Source organism: Trichechus manatus, unplaced genomic scaffold (assembly GCF_000243295.1).
Source record: "Trichechus manatus latirostris isolate Lorelei unplaced genomic scaffold, TriManLat1.0 scaffold00071, whole genome shotgun sequence".
NCBI classification, from domain to species: Eukaryota; Metazoa; Chordata; class Mammalia; order Sirenia; family Trichechidae; genus Trichechus; species Trichechus manatus.
In genome coordinates, this window is record NW_004444007.1 from 3,833,212 (window position 1) to 3,857,026 (window position 23,815).

The following is a 23,815-nucleotide window of genomic DNA, read 5'->3' on the forward strand; positions in this document are numbered from 1 at the left end:
ACACCTTCTCAGTTCAATCAAGTATACGAGACCAAGCGGGCACCATCTGCCCAAAGGCAAAGACAAGAAGGCAGGAAGGGACAGGAAAACTGAACGAATGGACATGGGGAACCTGTAGTGTAAAGGGAAAGGAGGAATTGCTGACACATTGTGGCGATGATTGCAGTCAATGTCACAAAACAATTTGTGTGTAAATTTTTGAATGAGAAACTAATCTGCAATCTAAACCTTCACCTAAAGCACAATAAAAATTTTTTGGAAAAGTATAGTGAGATTATAGGTAATCTTAAATTTTAAAAAATATTGTTAAATATTTTTAAAATACATTGTTATAATGTCTTTGAAGCGAAATTGCAGGAGATGGCCGAACAATTCCCCAAAGCTTGACTCTTTTTGCCCCATTCCTCCAAATTCTTGAATAATTTGGTAAGCTAGGCCAGTCAGTAAAAGTACTAATGAGACTCTGCCTGAAAGTATTCGTCTTTGATATACACTAACATTTCCTTCCATTTATGAATCACTTCCTCTTGAGGCCTGGTTTTAGTCACAAATCTCACAGATCTCTTTTTATATCATAACCTTAAATGTTTATTTGCACCAAGAGATACCATAAGATGCACAAAGAGAATGACCATAAAAAGAAGGCATGAAGTGCAACAGGAAACTAATTAGTATGTGGATGGATCAATTCATGGTGCTTTTCCTTAAATGGTTTATATTTTGAAAGAAATAACAACAGCAATGTCACACTTCATCCCATCCATCTTCAAAGAAACTTGCAATCAATTATTGATCACAAAATCATTTTACAATAATCTTTGTCAGAAAGGCATCATATTTCCATTTCAGAGATGAGGAAGAGGTGGCACACAGAAGCTAATTTTTTCAGTTCAAGAATATTGTGCTAAAATAAGAAATTTAAATTTTGTAAGTATCTTGTTGAATAAAACCAACAGTGATGATGAGGATGGCTAGCATTAATTAAAAGTTTACTATGTGCCAGAGTCTGTGTACTGCACTTTCCATTCATTATCTCACTCAAGCCACAAAAACACTCTAAGAGTTAGGCTCTACTGTTAAAGTGACCCTATAGACAGAGTAGAACTGTCCCACAGGGCTTCCAAGGAACTGCTGGTAGATTCGAACTGCTGACCTTTCACTTAGCTGCCACAGCTCCTAACCACTGCACCACCAGGGTTCCAACCAAGTTTTAGAGATGGGTAAATGGAGATTAAGTAAATTGCCCCAGATTACACAGACAGTAAGCAGCCCAGCTAGGATATGGAGTCAAGTGCTCTTAACTACTATGCTCTGAAATGAAAATCTTCTGCTATTAAAATCCATTTTTTTAAAATCCATCAGATATGAAAAACATAACATTCACCAACACTGTGAATAAAAGATTATAAAATAAATGTGGAAATATTTATTCAACCTTATAGCAGCTCACTTTGTTTTTAATAGAAAAATTCTTCATGATATATGACTTAGTATATCAGGCAAGCTATAAATTTGAATCTATGTTTTTCATGAGTTCTCTCTGAAATTTCTTCAAATAAATGGTTTCATGTTGTCAACTGGGCATACTTAGGCACTAATACCATTTCAAATTGTTTCAGGATAACCAAATGTTTAAAACATCTAATTACAGATATGAAATTGTAAACACAACCAGGTTATTGCATCATATGTTAAACATTAAAGTTTTTAAAAAGTTAAATTATTTGAGGACATTACTATAAAAAAAAAAAGCACCAATGTCACAAAACAATTTGTGTATAAATTTTTGAATATGAAACAAATTTGTGCTGTAAACTTTCACTTATAGCACTATAAAATTGGGAAAAAAAGCTGCTTCCTCTCCCTGCAAAAATGCCAATTTGTATTAACATATGTACATACATACATTTCTGTTAAATATGTTAATATATAATATAGGCCTATTAAACAAATAGAACAGAGAGAACTACCTTAGAGGAAGTGTCCCAAGGTAGAGTTGGGAACCAGCGCTTTACTTTTGCCCTGCCCCTTAAGTAGCATACCAACATGTTCATATAGGATATATATCAAATTCCACGCTTGTATTTACACTTACAGAATTTTAAACCAGCATGTGATGGTTAAGATTGTGTGTCAACTTGGCTGGGCCATGATTCTCAGTGTTGAACAACTAATTCACTCCCATGATTGAAAATGCTGTGAGCAGCCAATCAGATGAAAGGGAGTTTCCTTGGGGGTGTGGCCTGCATCTGAATATAAGCAGACGTTCTGGCTTTTTACTCACTCTGGATCCTGCCGCTGCCTCCTGTCATCTCACCTCCGGTTCTTGGGACTTGAGCTGTCAGCTTATCTGCCGAACTTGGGATTCATCGATCTTCACAGCCTGTGAGTGGAGCCCTGCTCTCTGACCTGCCGATTTTGGGTTCGCCAGCCCCTGCGCTACATGAATCTGGAGAAACCTTGTGGTCTTGCCTGCCAATCTTGGGATTCATCAAACTTCACAGCCTGTGAGTAGAGCCCTGCTCTCTGACCTGCTGATCTTGGGTTCACCAGCCCCTGTAGCTACGTGAATCAGGAGAAACTTTGCAGTCTTGCCTGCCATCTTGGAATTTGTCAACCTTCACAGCCTGTGAGTGGGAGTCCCTGCCCTCCAACCTGCAGATCTTGGGCTCGCCAGCTTCTGCGGCTGCGTGACTTGGGAGAGGCCTTTACCCTGATCCACGGACTTGGGATGTTCTAGCCTCTACAATTGCGTGAGTTGTTGCCTTGATATAAATCTCTCTATATATATATTTATATGCTTTACTGGTTTTGCTTTTCTAGAGAACCCAGCCTAAGACACAACATATCAATAAATCATCTAGTCTAGGGATTCTAAACTTTTGGGGACCCATGGATGGGCTCCAAGCAGTCTGTGACAACCTACAATTGTAAGTGTAATTTTGGTGTATTGTGGAGAGCTTCATAGGTGTGTTAATCCTCAAAGGAGCTCACAACCCATGAATCTTTTCATATGCTGCAGGCTTACAATGGAATACTGTGCATTAAAATGATGTTATTGAAGACTGTTCCCAAAAAGAGCATAAAAATATACTATAACAATATTTAAACTGATCCATTTTTAAAACACATTCAATAACTTCTACTGCATAGAAATCATTACTTACTGCCAGGACGACCTCTCTGATGTTTTTCACATATAGCATCACGTAATCATTGATGTACATTGGGTAGTCACTGGGAGGTATGTCATACCAATTCGTCATCAGAGCTGCTTCATTTTCATTATTGCCACTCCATATGATGATAGAGGGATGAGATTTTAGTCTCCTGATCTGAAATTTAAGAAAACATAAAATGATTTTCAAATGCTAAGCATAAAAACAAAAAACTCAGATCTATGGTTACGCATAAAACTATAGCCATCAGCATGTATGCACATAAATTCTACATGCCAGAAAAGCTCATTACTTAGAAAACGGCTAATAATGTTAGCTGTGGGAATACACATAACATTTTGAGATCTTTGAGATTCTTTTTATCTAGATTATTTAACACCAATTAGACAGGGTTCCTCTTTACTGAAGAAAACACAATCCCTTTGTAAAAAGAAAACTAAACCAATCTCATCATTATCGGAATTGCCACAAGAAGGTTCTAAGAAATACAAAATGCAGGATTCTGTGAGTCCCAAAGACTAAGAGCCCATGATATTACAGGGTTTAGTTTTCAAGAGCAAGCTGGAGTTTTGTGTGGAAAAAATGAGAGAGGAATTGAAGTTTCTATGAAGTTTCCACTGGAGATGAACAAATCAAAAGAACAACTAGAGAGAGTTTTACAATACAGATGAGAACCAGAGGTAAAGCTGGAGAAGTTGGAGGCAGAGGAACAGAAGTTTACAATGGAGGTAAAAGACAAACATAATAGAATACTCTAAAGGAAAAACGCTTAGAGCAATCAAGAGGATGCCTCCTGAAATAACTATCAATGTCATGTCCTGAGAAATCAACTAAGGGTAAGTTACTGAATATATCTAAATATAGAAGAGGACACTAGAGACTCTCTAATCCCTGGCAGCTACGAGACATGAAGCCTACAAGCCTACAAGAACTTGGCTCACTCTGGGCCTTACATACAGATTCAGACATGTCCCTTTCTTGTGACACACTGTGAGACCTGCCCCAACAGAAGAGTGCAGTCACATTTCTTTGAGAACTACAGGGAGAGTCCATGGTCAACAGAAATTCTTTTGGAACATGTTGTGGCAATATTACTTCATTGGTAACTATAACTTCTCTTCCACTGTAATGATTTAAAATAATGGATCTCCACTGATGTTCTCACTGTGGCTAAATAACTCAAGATATATGAAATAGAGATGTGTTAAGATTAAAGAGATATATCTCATTAAAAAATTAAAGTCTTTTGTTTTTCTAAACCAGGCTTGCAAACAGTATTCCCTTTATTTGCCTCTGTATATGCCCACGTAAGTAAGGGCTGCTGCCACAGTGTTACAATGTTTATTGTGCTGATTCCTTGAAAATTGAAATACAAATACTGAAAAGGCAAAGAGCTTCAATCACTCTGTGTTACACATATCCTTCAAACTGGCTTAAAATTTTAAGACAAAGCTTTACTTTAAAATTTTAACAAACTCTGCATAAACGGGTTCTTTTATTTTTTTTTTGGTAATACATAAAAGAATTGAAGGTACATTATATTTTAATTGTTTATATGAAAGAAAATTAAAAATAAGAGTGAAATGCTTATAAATAGCACAACTATAATTCATATATTAAAAGTTATTCACCCATCCATCCATCACCCATCCACCCACTCAACAAATAATCCAGCCAGGTACTGGGGATATAGAAGGGAACAAACACTAGCCCTTAGGGAAATTATAATCTTGCAGGGGTGACAAATCGTTGAACAACTAATTCAAAACGTGTTATGTGTCACAAAGGGCAAGTGGAGGCTGATGTAATCGAGACTTGTGGATAATGGAAAGGTTTCTCTCAGAGAAAGTTATGCACAAGGTAAGAGGGGCCAGAGGAGAACGAGTGAGGTGATCCATAGAGGAAGGTGATGGGGAAGGTGTTCCAGGAATAGAAACCAAGAGGGAGATAGGTGTTTAATGAGGCTGGAGAGCAGAGCAAGGACAGGGTCGTGAATGGTGAGATCTTTAACTTTATCTTGAGGGCAACAGGAAGCCTCTGGAGGGTTTTTAGCAAGAGAATGATTACATTTGCACTTTCTAAAACTTTTATTGTAAAATGAAACCAAGATACAGAAAACTAATGTATGACATAGTGAATGTCATAGTGGGACATAATGACTCAGATCAAGAAAGAGAACATAGCCGCCAGAAGCCCTCCACGTGCATCTTCCTAATCACAGCCCCTCCCTCCTTCAAAAGTAACCATACCCTGAGTTTTACAGCAATTTCTTTATGACAGGGTTTTAAAGCAATTTCTTTATGACTTTTCATCTAAGTGTACATCTACAGACACTATAATTATGAATTCATAGATTTAAACATACTTGATGGACTTCAATCCATTGAAATTCTTATTCTCGTTAAAGCTCAAATTGTGCCACTTCTGGCTGGTCAGAGTCTCTGCAAGTCCTTTTGGCATGTCTTTGATAGCTTCCTTGTTGTATGTATGCCAAGATGTTCCAGTGCCATCTTGTATGTTTCCTGTCACAGACCTGGAATCAATCATTTCTCTAAGAAGCTCCTCCCTTAACGGGAAAGATTCAGTATCACAACCTTGACACCAAGTATGCTCAATACTACTAGGTTGGCGATTGTTTCTAGGCCTTTTCAGTAGACAGAGCTAGGCTATAACTACTTCCTTGCATTTAAATATTTACAAATATAAATATAAGTGTGCATATGTGGAATGCAAAAGAAATCAAGGCATCAAGAATGGCTTCAAATTTTTGGCCTGAGCAATTCAGAGCGGAGCTGCCATTTACTGAGGCAGGGAAGACTATAGTACAGCAAGTTTTGGGAACGTAATATAAGTTTGGTTTGGACATACTAAGTTTGAGATACCTATTAAACCTCCAAGCAGAGGCATCCAGTAGGCAGCTGGATATAAGCACCAGGAATTCACCAGAGAAGTCAGGACTGGGGATAAATGGGGGAACCATCAACATACAGGTGATGTTAAAGTCACAAAACCAGGTGGATTCACCTAACGAGTCAATTACCTGACTGTATGATTTACCATAGGATTTAGTATAAAGAACAACAGAAGAAAAATGAGAGATTTAGCAAAAGGCAAAGCTAAGATATGAATGTTCTTTCTTCTTAGAATACCGTACCTGGTAAGCAACTTCTGCACTCACTGAATCCATGAAGCTCCGATCAGTTGGATAAAGGGCACAAGCAAACATAAAATCCTGCCATATCTATCAGATAAAATGAAAGGCAATAAAGCATTTCCATACATTTTATTACACAGAAAGAGATTCTTCAGTTGGAACTTTGGGGATTATCTTTCACACAAATGAAAAATCAAGTTTGCCTGATCAGTGTGATTCTTTCAGCATTACTATGCAGAGAGGCACTGAAGGAAGGCCCTCACAGATCTGACTGAGGAGAGACTCAGCTTTCCAGAACTGCACAAACTGTAGGGAAACCTGAGAAGAGAAAATGTGAGGCAAGCTGAAAAAAAGGGAAAGAAGGAGAATTCAAATAAGGAAACAATGAGTATGTCAAGGGGATATGAAAAGAAGCTTCCCCGTAGCCCTTAAAAAAAAAGAAAAAATCCCATTGCCATGGAGTCAGTTCTGTCTTATGATGACCTCAGGTGTGTCAGAGTAAAACTGAGCTCCACAGGGGTTTTAATAGCTGATTTTCCAAGGGGCCTCTGGATGGACTCGAACCGCCAATCTTTTGGTTAGCAGCTCAGCTCCTTAGCCATTTGCACCACCCAGGGACTCCTCCTCACTCCTACTTCACTCTAATTTTCCCCAGGAATGTGGTACTGAGAGATATACCAGACTGTTCAGAGTCATAGCTTAGCTACAGAGCTTACTTTCTTTGTTTATAAAGGAGTTAACTTTTCATGGCAGAAAGGATAGGGGAGCCCTATCATGCAGTGGTTAAGAGAACAGACTCAGAATCAGGCTGAGTCAGAATCTTGATTCTACCATATACAAGCTGTGTGACTTTTGGCAAGTTATTTAACCTCTCCATGTGTCAGTTTCTCTCTCTGTAAAATGGGAACAGAGAATGATAGTAACTACCTCATAGGACAGGCATGAGAATAAAATGAAACACTATATGCAAAGCACTTAGAATAATGCCTGACACTCAATAAATATTATGTCATTATCATTATCACAACCATCAGCCTTGTCACGATAAATGTCACCCTTTCTATGAAGCTCTTTAGATTTTCAAACTGTAACAGTAGAACTAAAAGAATATATTTCCATTGTTTAATCCTCACCAATAGAAACATGTTCACAGTACTTATTTAACAATATTAAGTACACATTTTCTTTTCTTCATTTTATTGTTTTTCTTCTCCCTAGGTTTTGTTAGATATCCTTGAGGTTAAACTTTTAAAATATTTAATTAATATTTAATATCGCAAAGCAAAATGTAGGTGACATACACTTAGATATAACTAATACATAGAATGTGTGTCATTTAAAACTAACTGCTTATGCTATTGGCCATCAACTATGGCTCTGGGTTTGCGAGGTGCCATTTATTCCTTTGAAAGTGAAAAGGAACAACATCCCTGGCTCTGAGAAAGAAGGTAATGAGTAATATCACCCACTCAGAATGTTGGAAGTCAAACTGAGGACACAATAACATATCAATAGATAACATACTATCATATACTCACCATTATTCCCAGTTGATCACAGAGTTCATAGAATTCATCCTGCTCATAAATTCCCCCTCCCCAAACCCGGAGAGCATTCATATTAGCATCCACAGCAGACTGCAAAAGGAGTCGTAACCTACAGAAGAAAAGAAACTAAACTTAAACTATCTGATCTGAAATTTTAAAAACAAATCCTAATTTTAAAAATTTGGGATATTAGCTTCCATCTAAGATGTATCAATTGGTCCCAACCCACTTGGAATAAAGGAGGATGAAGAACACCAAAGACACAAGGGAAGTATTAGCCCAAGAGACAGAAAGGGCCACATATACCAGAGACTTCATCAGCCTGAGACCAGAAGAATTAGATGGTGCCCGGCTACCACCAATGACCACCCTGACAGGGAACACAACAGAGAGTCCCGGATGGAGCAGGAGAAAGGTGGGGTGCAGAACTCAAAAATTCTAGTAAAAGATCAGACTTAATGGTCTGACTGAAACTGGAGGAACCCCAGAAAGCACGGCTCCCGGACTCTGTCAACCCAGAACTGAAACCATTCCCAAAGCCAACTCTTCAGATGAAGATTAGACTGGACTATGGGACATAAAATGATACTTGTGAAGAGTATGCTTCTTAGCTCAAGTAGATACATGAGACTAACTGGGCAGCTCCTGTCCAGAGGTGAGATGAGAAGGCAGACAGGGTCAGGAGATGGTTGAACAGACATGGGAAATCAGGGGTGGAAAGGAGGAGTGTGCTGTCACAGTATAGGGAGAGCAACTAGGGTCACATAGCAATGTATGTATAAATTTTTGTATGAGAGACTAACCTGAATTGTAAACTTTCACTTAAAGTACAACAATAAAATAAAAAATTAAAAAAATTTGGGATATTAAAGAAGAGATTTAAAAACACATTGTAGTGCATAAACACATTTCAAATCTCTGGTAGGTAAACATATTTTAAAATAATGATAGTTTGGATACAATGTTAAGTGAAGAAAATGAGACAAAATTTTTGCATATTAACTATAACCACATAAAACATGCAAACTTTGAAAAATTATGAATGACATCTTTTCTCTGCTTTCTAAATTTTTAGTAATGTTATACATTATTTTTAAAACTAAATGTTTCAAAGTTATTCCTGTAGAAAAATATACCTGTAGACATAGGAAAGTATGCAATAATTTTATATAATCATTTCAAACTATAAGACAAAAAAATCAAGCTGGAATATTAGAACCTAGCTCACCCTTATCTCCTTTTTTTACAATTCCTCCAGCCCAGTACTTCTTCCTCTAGTAAATTTCCTTTCTACATTTTCCAATTCCTATTCACATTTCCCTCAGAAAAATCTAGAAATTTACAGCCAGTTTGAGCATATGTACCCTCCATCCCCAGAACTCTGCCCAGGGATGAATTAAGAGCCAAATAAAAGTTAGTCAGGGACCCAGAGCATTGTGCTCTCAGCAAAGGCACCCATGGGCAGCTTTACTAATAGGCGCAGCTGTGCCAAACTGCCCAGGCAGGAGAGGGGAAGAGCTTTTGAAAAAGAAAAAAAACTAGTTGCTGTGGAGTCAGCTCCAACTCATGGGGACCCCATGTACGTTAGAGTAGAACTGTGCTCCATAAGGTTCTCAATAGCTGATTTTTAGGAAGTAGCTCGCCAGGCCTTTCTTCTGAAGTGCCTCTGGGTGGAGTCAAACTGTCTACCTTTAGGGCAGCAGCCCAGCACGTTAACCATTGGCACCACCCAGGGACTCCTTGAAAAGGAAAAGATGGGGCAAATTATCCTGTATCTGTGCCTGGAGAAGAATTTTTATTTTCTTATGGAATTCAAAACAATACTCACATTTTGAAGTAAAAGAAAATTACTACAACTTTTGGCAAAATGAGGATTTAATTACTAACCACATACACATTCTAAATATTAAATAATATACTGTACTGCATATTTACACATTTTCAAATAAATGTATGTATTTTCACTTAAAAGATAAACCCTAATTACAAAACCAATTAGGAAATATTTTCTTCCAAAATCCTATTCTCATAGCTTCAGAAAAACACATTTTTTTTCCTAGATCTACAATATGCAAATATCTTAGCATGAAGAGGTAAATATGAGTTCTAGTCTTTAAAACATACTCAAAAATATTTAAGATAGTCTTTAAAAAACTGAAAAGAAGCTGAATTTAAGCATCTCCCCCTTCCCCCAGGGACTACCTAAAACATGCATTAGTCATTTCCTTGTTTCTCCAAAGTAAATGTTCAATGGTTTCCTGAAGACTGAATGGCTTCAGTAGTCTGAAATAGGTTAGCTACAAGATTATATATAGATTAGGAGAATGGAATATATGATTTGAAAAGTCTTTCCAGTCTAAAGTTTCCATTATCCTAGAATTCTATAGTACCCCTCGGTTCCCTCCACTGGGATTAAAGAAACTCAAAATGAGTAACTCCTAAGCTTTGTGGGACAGTTAAAAATGGAGAAAGAAAAGAAAGATGATAACTTACAAGTCAGAGGTGACTCGATCCTGGAATGAATCTGCTGGGATCCAGTTCGAGCCTTTCAGAAATATGGGAAACCCATTAATTTTGAAGTAGAAGCTCAGACCTGAAGACCCTTCTATAGGCTCCTCTATAAGTTCCACGGTCCTAAAATAAACCTGTCATGAACAGAAATAAATACTGAATATCAAATAAAAACATAAGTGAAGAAGTAGAAAAAGGAGAGCTACCGTTCCAAACAACTTACAAGAGCACAGTTCAATGTTAAGTTTCCTATTTGCTATGAAGCACTTAAGGTGGAAGTGCACGCTTTAGAAAAATATATATGTATACACACAAATTATTGCTAGAGTCTGTTATTTGTTTAAAAGAAAATAATGGAAACTCTCAAAGAGTGAAATATGTTGTAGCCTTCCTCATGAAACAAACATTTGTATTTATATTAAAGCAAACATATTTGAAGATAACATTTCAAAATTAAAACAAAAATTGTTATTTCACAAAAAATATGAGAAAAATGTCACCAATTAAACACCTTTGATTCCCATTTCAGAGATGTTAAATGTGTATCTTAAGATTGGAAAAATATAGCACAAGGCAATTCATAATTAAACAACTCTCCAATCTTACTAACGCATTACTGTAAAAACACTTTGTTTAATGGGTAATTTAATCCTAACTAATTATCACATTAAACTCGATGCTGAGAGAGCCCTTGGACAGCATCATTGATGTATGTGGTGTCCTAATTGAAAGAAGATGGATAGGAGCACACACTCCTATGCTATTATTGCTACGAAGGAGGAAGCTGAGACCTTTGTGCCTGTGACATTGTAGCCAAGTTTTCCCAGTTAGACATGATCAGCAAGACCCTGAATAGAGACACTCTGACCCTCTTATCAAAATTTCCATTCTTTCCAGCAATAAACCGGATCAAGGAATAAGGGACACGGTCCTACACAAATAAAGCCTAGCCTTGAATCAAGATTGCATACTTTCTTAATTAAAAATAAATAAATGAATTAATCTACTTACATTCATGACATAAAAGTGCATGCTCATTCTTGCCCCTGCCCTTATTTATACAAGATATCAGAGTTAATTTTATGAGAAGTCACAGAATAAGGCCTGGATGAGGAGGATCTTGACAAGGAAATGTCACATCAGTTCCGGGGTTGCAAAATATGAAGAATGCATGCACAGCATTTTCAGAAGTGAATTTTAAAACACTCTGACGGTCAATTCAAACATCTGGAACAGCAGTTCCTAAAGCGTGGTCTGGGGACCGCAGGGAATCACTAAGCCTCTTTCAGCGGGTCTTCGAGTTCAAAACCATTTTCATAACTTCTCTTCAGTGTACAGTGGAATGTTCCAGAGGCTACAGGATGTGTGACGACATCATCACTCTGGCAGCTGATGGCATGTGTGTTTGTGTATTCTGCTGTGTTCTACCTTTAAGGTAGAAGTTCAGGGTGTAAGGGGTGAGTTTTCAGAGATTAACTCTGTTCATTCTCAGTACTTCTAGTATGCTCTTACATATGTCTTCAGTTATTCCTGCTATACTCTTTGTAACCTCATTATTGCTCAATAAATCTTTACTTTGAATACCAAAGTTTCCCCCGCAACCTACAGAAACACAAAAGGACTAAGTACCTTTTGTTAACTTGTTTTGCAATAACATTTTTAAATTTTCAAACTAAAAACAAATTTTAATTTAATTTTATTTATTTTTTTTGTTGAGAATATCCACAGCAGGATACACACCCATTCAACAATTTGTACACGCGCAATTCAGTGACATTGATTATATTCTTCAGGTTCTGTAACCATTTGCACCCTCCTTTTCTGAATTGTTCCCCTACCATTAACATAAGCTCACTGTTCCCTGTTTTCTATCTAATCTTTTCGAGTTACTGTTGTCAATTTGATCCCACACAGATAGTTCTTTAAAAAGCACAGTGTTCAAGGCAGACACTAAATTTTAACTGAAACATTTTAGATTTAATATTTTATCTCATTCTAAAAGGATTATTTATAAAACACTTTTTCTTAACTTAAGGATGAATCACTGGTTTACAAAGAGGATATGAGAAGATCTGCATTCTCAACTTACAGCTGCACTGTCTACATCTAAAAATACTGGAAAAAAATGAAACTGACATATTACGGAAGAAAAGAATCTACTCCAAAGAAAGCAGATGAAATGATAAATAAGAAATGAAAACATGATGAAAGCCATCTTTACCTCAGCTTTATAGGTATTAATAATTTACCTTATTGTGTCTTATGCAATAGAATAATTTTGATTAATATTTATGGTGCAAGTTAATCTGTGGTGTCATTTTGAGACCAATCACTGGGAATACAAAGAAAAAGAAATTGAATATTTGAAACATAGACATGATGAGCTCTTCAAAAGTCAAGCATTGTTTATTACACCATTTCAACCTAGAAGTGAAAAAGCCACTGATACTTTGTACAGGGTTAGTTATCACGCTGCCTTGGCTGAAGAAACGCTCAAGCTAGCTGAGAGGCGGTTACATAGCTGACACTGCTGAATTCCTACTGTACGGAAAGTCAGCAAAAGAAATCACAGCACTGCCATTTTTCTGTTAAAGATCTAGCTGCGACATGAAGTTTGTGTTGATATCTCATCTGAAGACTCATACTTTTGCCTTATAAATGGATGAATTTCCAGAAATTGATGGACTTGCTGTTTTGCTTGTGTTTACCACTCTCGGCATGACAAATCATCAAAGAAGACCTTCTCTTATGTGAATGCTTGGCATCAAATTAAAGAAGTGCTGAAATATTCCAAGGATTGAATAACTTTTTTGAATCGCAAGGTCATGCTGCAACAACCGTGTTAACATTTGCACTAATGTAGTGGATAACAATGCCCGTGGCTTGCAGGAATTAAGGAAGTGACTCCAAACCATGCTAGTAGTCATTGTACCCTTCACCTTCATGCATTGGCAGGGGGAAAAAAAAAAAGTCAATTTCACTTAAGAATGCTCTTGATAAAGCAATAAAAATTATTAATTTTATTAAATTCCAACCCTCAAATACACATCACTTTAATATTCTGTGTGATGAAATGGGAAACACACATAAAGCACCATGAACGATGGCTGTCTTGAAGAAAAGCATCTGTGCCACTATCAGGTTGTACTCTGAATTAGCCATCTTTTTCACGAAACTCCACTTTTACTTGAAAGAAGGACTAAGAGACAAACTATAGTTATTAAGACTTGGGCATCTGGCAGATATTTTTTAGAAAATGCATGAAATGAGTTTGTCACTTCAAGGAAAAGAACTGACAGTATTTGGGGCGAACGATAATATTCATGCTTTCAAGCAAAAATTAGAAGTTAGGAAAATGTATATCACTACCATGAGCTCGAGAGCTTCCCAATACTTAAAAGGTTATTCAGATGAGAACAGGGGTGATATTACCAAATGTAAGTTTGACATTGTATAATGATGTGTTTCAACATGTAAAAAGATCTATAAAACTCAGTAAACCACATTTTCCAAAATACCAATGCTTTAGATTTCATATCAGACATGAGTAAAAAGATCCATTAAAAGTGTAGGAATATGAAAAGTTCGTCTACATTTTATACATCTATATTTTGGAAAATATATTCATTTTTCATAAAAATAAGTTATTTATACTAACATATGTTTATTATTGTTATTTGAAATGAAGACTTTTTTAATTCTCAGTTTTCATTTTTAATATAGTAAATATCAATACATATAACCCACATAAATGAAAACACTTTGGGCACCTCATAACTTTTAAGCGTGCAAAACAGTCCTGAGTCCAAACAATTTGAGAAGTACTAATCTAGAAAATAGAACTCCCATCTATTTCTTCATATCTATGAATGCTACATGCAGGATTAACTACAAAACACAACACCTTCTTCTTTTCTGTGCAAATTTTCTCATGAAAAAGCATTTATCCCTGTCTCCCAATATCCCTGCAATAACAATTTTACGACATGGATCAAAGTAAATTCTAAGCTACCTGACAGTGCCTCAGAGATGAAGTAGTCACTACCAGCCACCCTTCCCTCCAGGCATTCTTTGACAGGATAAATGCTGGTGGGTCTATGAACAGTGTTAGTAATTCTCCTTCTCCTCTGGTAGTCCTGATACGGAACACAAAAGCCTCCTTCTATAACAGGTATTTTACTTCAGAGAAAATAATGGGCTCTGAAAGAGGTTTTTTGAAAAGACCCCTACGTAACACAAATTTACATCCAAAGTGAATAAATTACCTCCCCATGAGACCAAAGATTTTTTAAACAGCCGAACAAAGCAAATTACTGTCTAAAAGCAGCAAAAAGGTATAAACAGCTAAGAATCTAATTGCATAAATCAAGCAATTTGAATTTAAAATTTTTTTAATTTCCAAATTTTCCTATCTATGGTTGAAAGTTTTTAGCTTCTCACTAGATACTTTTTTTTTTTTTTATTAACTTCATAAAGACTTCATTTTTAAAATAGAAGAATTAACTCAAAAAGTGCAGGACTGCTGAACTCATTCTTTTAGACAGGATTTAGGAATATCTTAACTAAAGGGCTTAAGAGGTGCGTGACTGATAAGTAAATACTGTACTTCTCAAGTTTCTTTCCTTGGCAGACCAAACAGATGATGATATAATGAATCACTGATTCATAAACCGAGAGCTACTTCTCAGCTGTTTGTAATCAGATACTTAGAACGCTATCATAGAATCACTGGATTTTCAAAACGGTAATTTTCTACTTGGAAAAAAAAAAAAAACTAAAACATTGGGAAATTTTTTACCTGAAAGATTTTTTAAGTAATTTCCATGGATTTCTAAAACACACATTCTAAATAATTTTACATCTATACCATGCATTTTTAGAGACAACCGCAAACCACATTTCCATCTCGGCTCTGAAAGTTCACTACCCACTGCTCTGACATGCAGAGAGCGGAGAAAATAAACTCTGGGACTCCACAAATAGCTTGCCTCAAACAGGCCTGTGCAGGATGATGCAAGACAGGTTCTCTTTGTTTTGCCCTTGCAGTTTGCAGCCAGAACAACCAGAAGCTAACAGATTAAAGTTTACATCAGCATAGCTACCTGATATCCTTGCAGCAAGCGGTACATCTAGTATATCTGACACGAAATAGGATCACTTTTTAACACCTCTCTTCTAAGACAAAACTATTTTCGGTAATAATAACAAAATGAAATGAAGAATGATAATAGCCAGAAAAGAAATGCAGATAGTGAAAATCTTTTCTCAAATTTTGTATGTAATCAAACATACAGCTAAAAAAAAAAAAAACTAAAATAAATATTACAGTACAAAAAAGGGAAAAGTAATGGATTCATATTTTTTATATGAATTTTTTTATATTTTTTTTCATATTTTTACATTAATGTGTTTTTGAAAAAAAAGAAAAAATCTACTTATTGGTTTGTTGTACTAATGGATAATATTTGCTTCTTTTGAGCCTTAACTTCTAAAAATCTGTCAACCACTTCATCAAAATTGTTCTTTGCACAGATATGCTCAATAAAAAGTACAGCCAAGTTTGTCAACATATCTTTATAGAGTTGACCAAAAAACATTTTTTTATTAATTTTAATTTCAAAATGTTCTTTCAAAAGAAGCCAAGTATACAAATATTTAACGAAAGTATTAAACATAAAGATAAATTTGACAGGTATTCATAAGAATCTTAACTCACATTAAATTCTGGAAAATGCAATAGTATCCATGTCTCTGTTTCTTGGAAATTCATTTAAGCTTCTCAAAAATAGTTCTGAGTTGAAAAATTCCCACTTTTCAATTTTTTCTTCTGCAAAAATCAGAGAAAATGGCTGAATGATAGTGAACATGGATATTATTTGATCCATTGCTTTAGAACAAATAATCTAGTTCTTGATGGACATGACTGGAGTATTCAAAGATTGCTACCTTGATTTCTTCAAGCAATGTAAGACCAACATCTTTTCTTGCTTCTGCTGGCATTCTTCCTCAAAATATCCATTTTCTTACATTTTGTTGTTGCATAGTTAACAGCCTTCACCACAATTTCATGTACTGATCTTCAAAGAAGAGTTTAAAACTTGGTATATCACTGTACATTGTTCAAGGAGGATTCCAGCTTTTTGTAAACACGTTTGTGTCTGATTAACCACATCTAAAACTCTAAGCCAGGAAACAAGATAACTCAGAGAAGAAAAACTGCATACAGCAGCAGAAAGTGTCATCTTAGCTGATCCAGTGTGGCCACATTTCCTTTGAATCACACACTACCAAAGTTAAGATCAACTTTTCAAAATCCGTCTGTTCTGTGCCACAGTTTTATAGTGAGTATTTCATCTTGTCTTGGAAAGTCTTTCTGCAGTTTTTCCATCAATGAGGTGAGATTTAAAAGAATGAATAAAATGTTTCTGAAGTTCCAAAAACTATCACACATGAAGAAACACTTTCAAAAGAGTGAATTCCACTTGGTCCAGAGAATGAATTCCAGAAAGCAGAAATAAAATTGGGGATTTATTGCTTTGATTTTTGCAAGAACTCCACTGTGAATATGGGCCACATACGCATCACTATCATCTCCTTGACCATGGCAGAGGTTTAAGAAATAATGGTCCCAAATAAAAAAAAGAAACAAAGGTCCAGTTTTTTCAAGAATATCCTCTGTGAGTTCAGCAGCAGTCTTTCCAGAAATACAGAATGGTTCTCTATTTCAGCTCTACCATCTTCTATATGGACAGATCTGATCAATTCACACATTTGATCTCTGTATAAAGCATCTAAAGTCCATCTGATCTCTGTATAAAGCATCTTAAGTACTATCAGAAACAATTCTGTTTTTTAACACCTGCCATCACTAAATCATACCACTGATGTCATATTTTTACTTTCTTGATTCATTCTTTAGTTTTAAAATAAACAATTTAAAAAGAATAAATTTCAATTCTAACATTAACTCTAGTAAAATATATTTCATATATGAACTAAAATTTGCACTTACCAATCAAAATGTTACATATTACACCTCACAGTTCACACTTTATTTCTATTTCACTTTTTACATGGGGTCTCCATGAGCTGGAATTGACTCAACAGGAACTAACAACAACAAATTTTAAACACAAAAATAACTCCAAGAGGTCATATAGAAGGACAGAATTGAAGTAACTCATGTTCAATTTTCTCTATAATCACTGTGCTATCACTGTCTATTTTGAATCTAGTTTTAAATGCAAGAATACGTAGTAAGGCAAGGACTGAAGACATAAACCATGCCCAAAGCAAGCTTGAACAATTCCAAACTGTTACAGACGAACTTACTTTCAAAAAGACTGGGTGAAGCTGAGTCTGCATGTGCCTGGGGACAACTATATAACTAAGAGTTCAAATTAACTTCCATGTAAAATGTAATGTTTATTAAAGGATAAATAACAAAACTGTGCTAAATCTAAGTCTATGTATATATTACTGAAACACAAGAGTAACAGAAGCAATTGTTTAGAACTTAGACCAACAAAAGATTTTTCAGGGAGAAGAATTTGATCACTAACGTTGTTTAAATTGCTGGTGCATGGTAATAATAAAAACAGGCCAACTCTGTAGACCACTGTTCATTGCTGTGCTTTTCACAATAGCCAAAAGGTAGAAATAACCGAAATGAATGAAGTGTTTGCTTGGGAGGCATTGAGTTTATGTTATGATAAAACTGGGAAAAAGATAGTGATATGGGTTGCACAATACGAAGAGTGTAATCAATGTCATTCAATGGTACATGTAACAACTGTTGAATTGGCAAACGTTTTGTTGTACATATTTTCACCACAATAATAAAAAAGAAAGGCTGACTTGTAGTCTACATGCAATGCACCCCTTAAAGCCTACACCCAGTACAAACTGCTCCCGAGGCCAACTTGGGTTAGCACTTACTGCCTGTAGCCATTTTAGAAATGCTTAACTGAACTTCTGACAGAGAAGAAGACAAAATTAAGAAGACAAACTTCATAATCTCTGTGAACTCTCAGTATTGATCAAAAGGGCAGAAGTGTCAAAGATACATCTTAATTATTCTGAATTCTATATTCTGGGGCTCTGTACTCGTAAGCTCGACATTATTTTATCTGTTAATAGTTTACATTTGATTATTACATACAATAATTTAATTGGAGAATTTTGATGCCAGGTCAAATATAAAGAGCAATTACCTTCTGCTGGATTTAGCAAGATTTACCTTATATAGCTAGCGAATACTTGTGAAACTTTTACAGAATAAGTTATGCTGAAGAGAAGTATCAACTAATTGATTTGCTATTTTTCCAGAAAGGCAAACCTGTAGTAGTCATTCAAGAATATTTATTATGCCTTTAACACACATTACCTAACAAATTCAATATAATCAACTAAAGCACCCACTGCCGTCGAGTAGATTCCAACTCACAGCGACCCTATAGGACACAGCAGAACTTCCCCATACTGTTTCCAAGGAGTGGCTGGTGGATTTGAACTGCTGACCCTTTGGTTAGCAGCCACAGGCCTTAACCACTGCGCCACCAGGGCTCCATAATCAACTAAAACCAAACCCGTTGCCAACGTCGATTCCAACTCATAGTGACCCTACAGGACAAAGTAGAACTGCCCCATAGAGTTTCCAAGGAGCTCCTGGTGGATTCGAACTGCTGACCCTTTGGTTAGCAGTCGTAGCACTTAACCACTACACCACCAGGGTTTCCATAATCAACTAGTGGGATTAAAAAAAAAAAAAATTACTTAATCTGGGCAGAAAATGACGGAAACAGAGGTTAGGAAAACGTTTTATTCCATTTACCTGGAGTAGCTGCTCCCACTACTGCATATACACAAAACTTTCTCTTTTGTTAACAAAATCAAGTTGGTTTCCCAAACCAACGCAGTTGTCTCTCCCAGACTCATTCTAAAGTCCCTCATTAGGTAACTTGTTTGACAGAATTTATATCCAATACTTATTTTTTATTTTATCATTTATTTGCTAATTTTTCCTTATATTATTTCCCATCATGCTTAAACCATTTGCTCCAAAGTCACTCCTTTTGAGAACTAAAAAAATACATTCAAGGTATTTCACCATAGCCAAAAAAAGTCAGCACTTTTGCCTCCCTGTAATCAAACCAGAACCAGTTGCTGTTGAATTGATTCATGTAGACCCCATATGTTGAACTCCATAGGGTTTTCAAGGCTGTAATCTTTGGGAAGTCAACCACCAGACCTTTCTTCCGAGGTGCCTCTGGGTGGACTCTAACCTCAGCTCTTTAGGTTAGTAATCAAGCACTTTACCATTTGTGCTACCCAGGGATAGTGCCTACATTCTTTTTATGATCCAGTACATTTCTGCTCCACCATTCATCTGTCAGTTTGTCATACTGTGGTGGTTTGTGTGTTGCTATGATGCTGGGAGATATGCCACCAATGTTTCAAACACCAGCAGGGTCGTCCATGGTGGACAGGTTTCAGCAGAGCTTCCAGACTAAGACAAACTAGGAAGAAAGTCTTGGCAATCTACTTCCAAAAATTAGCCAATGAAAACCTTATGGATCTACTATGCAGCTATAAAGAATAATGAAGAGTGCTTGAAACATAACATGGATGAATCTGGAGGACATTATGCTGAGTGAAATAAGTTAATCACAAGAGGATAAATATTGCATGATCTCACTTTTATAAAAAGACAAGAATAGGTATACGTACAGAAAACAATGTTCTTCGGTGGTTACCAGGGATGGGAAAGGAGGGAGGGGGAATCACTTTCTATTTCTTGTTATTTTTGGTGATGGGAAAGGCAATACCAAAAGCAGGTGAAGTCTGCACAACTCGGCCAAGGTAAATGGTAACACTAAGAATTACACAAGAATAAGGGGCATTTTTGGTAAATGCTATAACACATATAATTTTGCAACAACAGCAATAGCAATGAAAAAAATGTGTGTGGTTACATAGATAGATATGCATGCATATATGTGTACAGAAAGGCATATGTGAGTATATGCATGTGCACGTATACGTGTGTCTATAGGCATACTTATATACACATTTGTGTGTGCTGCCTATAAAGTCATATATATAATAAAGCACATAGGGAGCACAGTTATGGATACTTCTTAGACATAACCAAACACTTAGCAGGATTGGTTTACTGGGTTTGAAGGCTTAAGACCATGATCTCATGGGACCGTTTGGTCAATTGGCATAACACAGTTTATAAAGTTTAGGTTCTACATCTTACTTTGGTGAGTAGCATCTGGGGTTTTAAAAGCTTGTGAGCAGCCATCTAACATACAACTATTGGTCTCTACTCATCTAAAGCAAAAGAAAAAGGAGGAAACCAAGGACTCAAAGAAAAAACTACTCTACAGGACTAATAGCCCACACAAACCACATCCTCATCTATCTTGAGACCGGAAGAACTAGATGGTGCCCGGCTACAACTACTGACCATTCTGACCCGGGACACAATAGATGGTCCCAGATAGAACGGGAGAAAAACGTAGAACAAAACTCAAATTTTTCGTAAAAAGCCAGACTTACTGGACCTGTGGAAACTAGAGGAACCCCTGAGACTGCTGTCCTGAGATACTCTTTAAACTTGGAACTGAAACCACTCCCAGAAGTCATATATGATGGCCATATTTCAGCTAAATAACAGTTTGGCTCATAAAATAAACAATATCACCAGTGAGTACTGAGCTTTTCTTAAAAATTATCCATATGAGACCAAACGGTCAACATTTATCCTAAAGCAAAGATGAGAAGGTAAAGGGGTATAAGGAGGTGGGGTGGTAGGGAAGCTAAATTAATGGAAATGGAACAACCAGAAGGGAAACAGTGAAAATGTTGACACATTGGGAAAAATGTAACCAATGTCACTGAACAATATGTATAGAAATTGTTAAATGGGAATCTAATTTGCTGTGTAAACTTTCACCAAAAACACAGTAAAATTTAAAAAAAAAAAAAAAACCTTATGGATCACAACAGAACATTGTCTGACTCTTTTGCTTTGGACATGTCATCAGGAGGGAGCAATCACTAGAGAAGGCCATCATGTTTGGTGAAGTAGATGGCCAGCGAGGGTGTGGAAGACCCTCAATGAGATGGATTGGCACAATAGCCAGAACGATGGACTCGAACATGCCGGGAATTGTGGGGATGACGCAGGACCGGGCAATGTTTCATTCTGTTGTACATAAGGTCAGAGTCGACTCAATGACAGCTAACAACAACAACATTTCTGCTGAGCTGCATCCAAAATTTGTAACTTCATCAAGGCCTTTTGTCTGAGTCACATGTCCTCTGGTCATGTGTCATAGTCAGTAAACAAGAAATTAAAACACATGTATCTAATCTCAATGGAAGAGAGGCAAGAAAGAACAGTATAAGACCGAAACAAGATGGATTTCAACAAGATGTTTAAAAAAATAGGAATTTTTTTGCATAAAGCAGGCCCAGGGTAACAATAAAATGAGACCAAACCATCAGGTGAGAGCAACTGAGGTGAGATAAGAAGGGGGTAGTGATGAGAAGTTTGTGTCTAAAGTCAAGTCTGACACAATACCAAGCACTGGTGAGCACGTGAGCATATGGAGCAAAGGTGAATCTCATACAACCACTTGGGAAAACAGCTTAGCCTTATCTATAAAAGCTAAATCTATGAGCCAGCAATTCTACTTTCAGCAGAAATGTGTGCTCAGAATGTCCTATTAAAAATGGTCATAACAGCATTACTTGGAATAGTCATAACAGGAAACCACCCAAATGTCAACAGCAGAATGTGTAATACAATGAAATATTATACAGCAATGTAAATAAACAAGCTACAGCTATATACAACAACATATCTAAATGTCACAAGCATAATGTTGAGCAAAATTAGCCAGAAACAAAAGAATACATACTGTATGACTCCATGTATATAAAGTTCAAAACAAGGCAAAAATAAACTACAGTGTTAAAAGTCAGGACAGTGGATTTTTGGGAAGGAGGGAGGTGTAGTGATTGGGAAGGCATATAAAGACAGAGGGTGTGGTATTCTGAGTTTCTAGCAATGATCTAAGTCTCTGGGTGGCGCAAGTGGTTTGTGATCGGCTGCTAACCTGAAGGTTTGCAATTCAATCCCACCCAGCCGCTCCGTGGAAGAAAAGCTTAATGATCTGCTTCCATAAAGATTGCATGCAAGAAAACCCTATGGAGCAGTTCTATTCTGTAACACATGGGGTCACCATGAGTCAGAATTGATGCGACGGCAACAAGTTTGGTTTTTTGGTTAGCAATGTCTATTTCTGGATCTGGATGATGGTCCCGTGAGTGTTTGCTTTCTCATAATTCATTAAACTTTTGACTCAGGTTTGGTGTACTTTTCCGTATATGTGTTCTATTTCACAACAAAAAAATGACAAAGAAATCTTGTTCTGCCACATTTCCATCAAAGAATGTCTAGAAAGAAATAAGACTAAGAGATTCCTGCCAGGACACAGATAGTAATAGCAAGTAGCAGTCAACTTTTCTTGGAATCAGTGGTAATCACCTAAAAAGATTAAGAAATTTAGGACTGGGAAGAAATTGAATTCCCTGGAAGAACTTCCCTGGATGAAAACAAAGGGGAACTAGGTATCATTTCTCTCTCCCCTTCAATTCGGTTTTAGCCTATACTTTTTATCTAAATTTGAAAAGCAAGCATTGATTAACCCCAAATGTGCAAAGAGCTCAAATTCTTATATTGTTCTGGTTTCCCTTACCAAAGACTTGTTGGAAGGCACAAATGATCATTCGATCCAACCTGTACCATCCCAGCCACACGGACATAAATACTGCTTCAAAGTCCCCACTGCAAATGAATTCTGACATGTTCCTCAGTTACCCATTCTTACAAAAACAACTTTGACTATCACAAAGCCTCTCCTATAAGTAACCTCAATCTCAAGTGTTCCACTTTAAGCTCACTTGCTTACCCACTTCTATCCCAAGATAGATGAATGAAAAAACAACATAAACAACCAGTTAAAGACTTATCAAACATTTCCTTAGTTCCTCTTCAGGTTGTCCTTGTCTTTGCTTCCTTAATTTTGTCATGACTCTCTTTGAACCTTCTAAGGAGCAATATACAAAACTGATTAAAATGTTATTGTAAGGTCTTAAAGGCCAAATAAAATTGTGCCTTCAGACTTCTACATAATACAGAATTAATGTTCCTATTTCATTTTAGAGATAAGAATTTCAAAGACGAAAACAGGAACAAGACAAGGATGCCCTTTATCACCACTCCTATTTAACATTGTGCTGGAAGTTCTAGTTAGAGCAGTAAGGCAAGAAAAAGAAATAAAGGGCATCCAAATTGGGAATGAAGAAGTTAAACTGTCCCTGTTTGCAGATGATATGATACTATACAC

The 23,815-nt window shown here is 36.5% G+C and overlaps 1 protein-coding gene across 5 annotated transcripts in view; it reads right to left on the reverse strand.

Annotated features, from left to right (window-relative positions):
* Positions 1–23,815, reverse strand: part of MANBA (mannosidase beta) — a 161,968-nt gene that overhangs the window by 84,179 nt on the left and 53,974 nt on the right. For all 5 annotated transcript variants that reach the window (XR_002824670.1, XM_023734737.1, XM_004380189.2 and 2 more), the window contains exons 8-11: positions 10,374–10,525; positions 7,872–7,989; positions 6,334–6,420; positions 3,168–3,335 (exon numbers count right to left, since the gene is read on the reverse strand). Coding sequence is in view for 4 of the 5 variants with exons in the window: in XM_023734737.1 (XP_023590505.1) it covers positions 3,168–3,335; positions 6,334–6,420; positions 7,872–7,989; positions 10,374–10,525 (525 nt within the window). In the remaining variant the exon portion in view is untranslated. The remainder of the gene's footprint in view (positions 1–3,167; positions 3,336–6,333; positions 6,421–7,871; positions 7,990–10,373; positions 10,526–23,815) is intronic.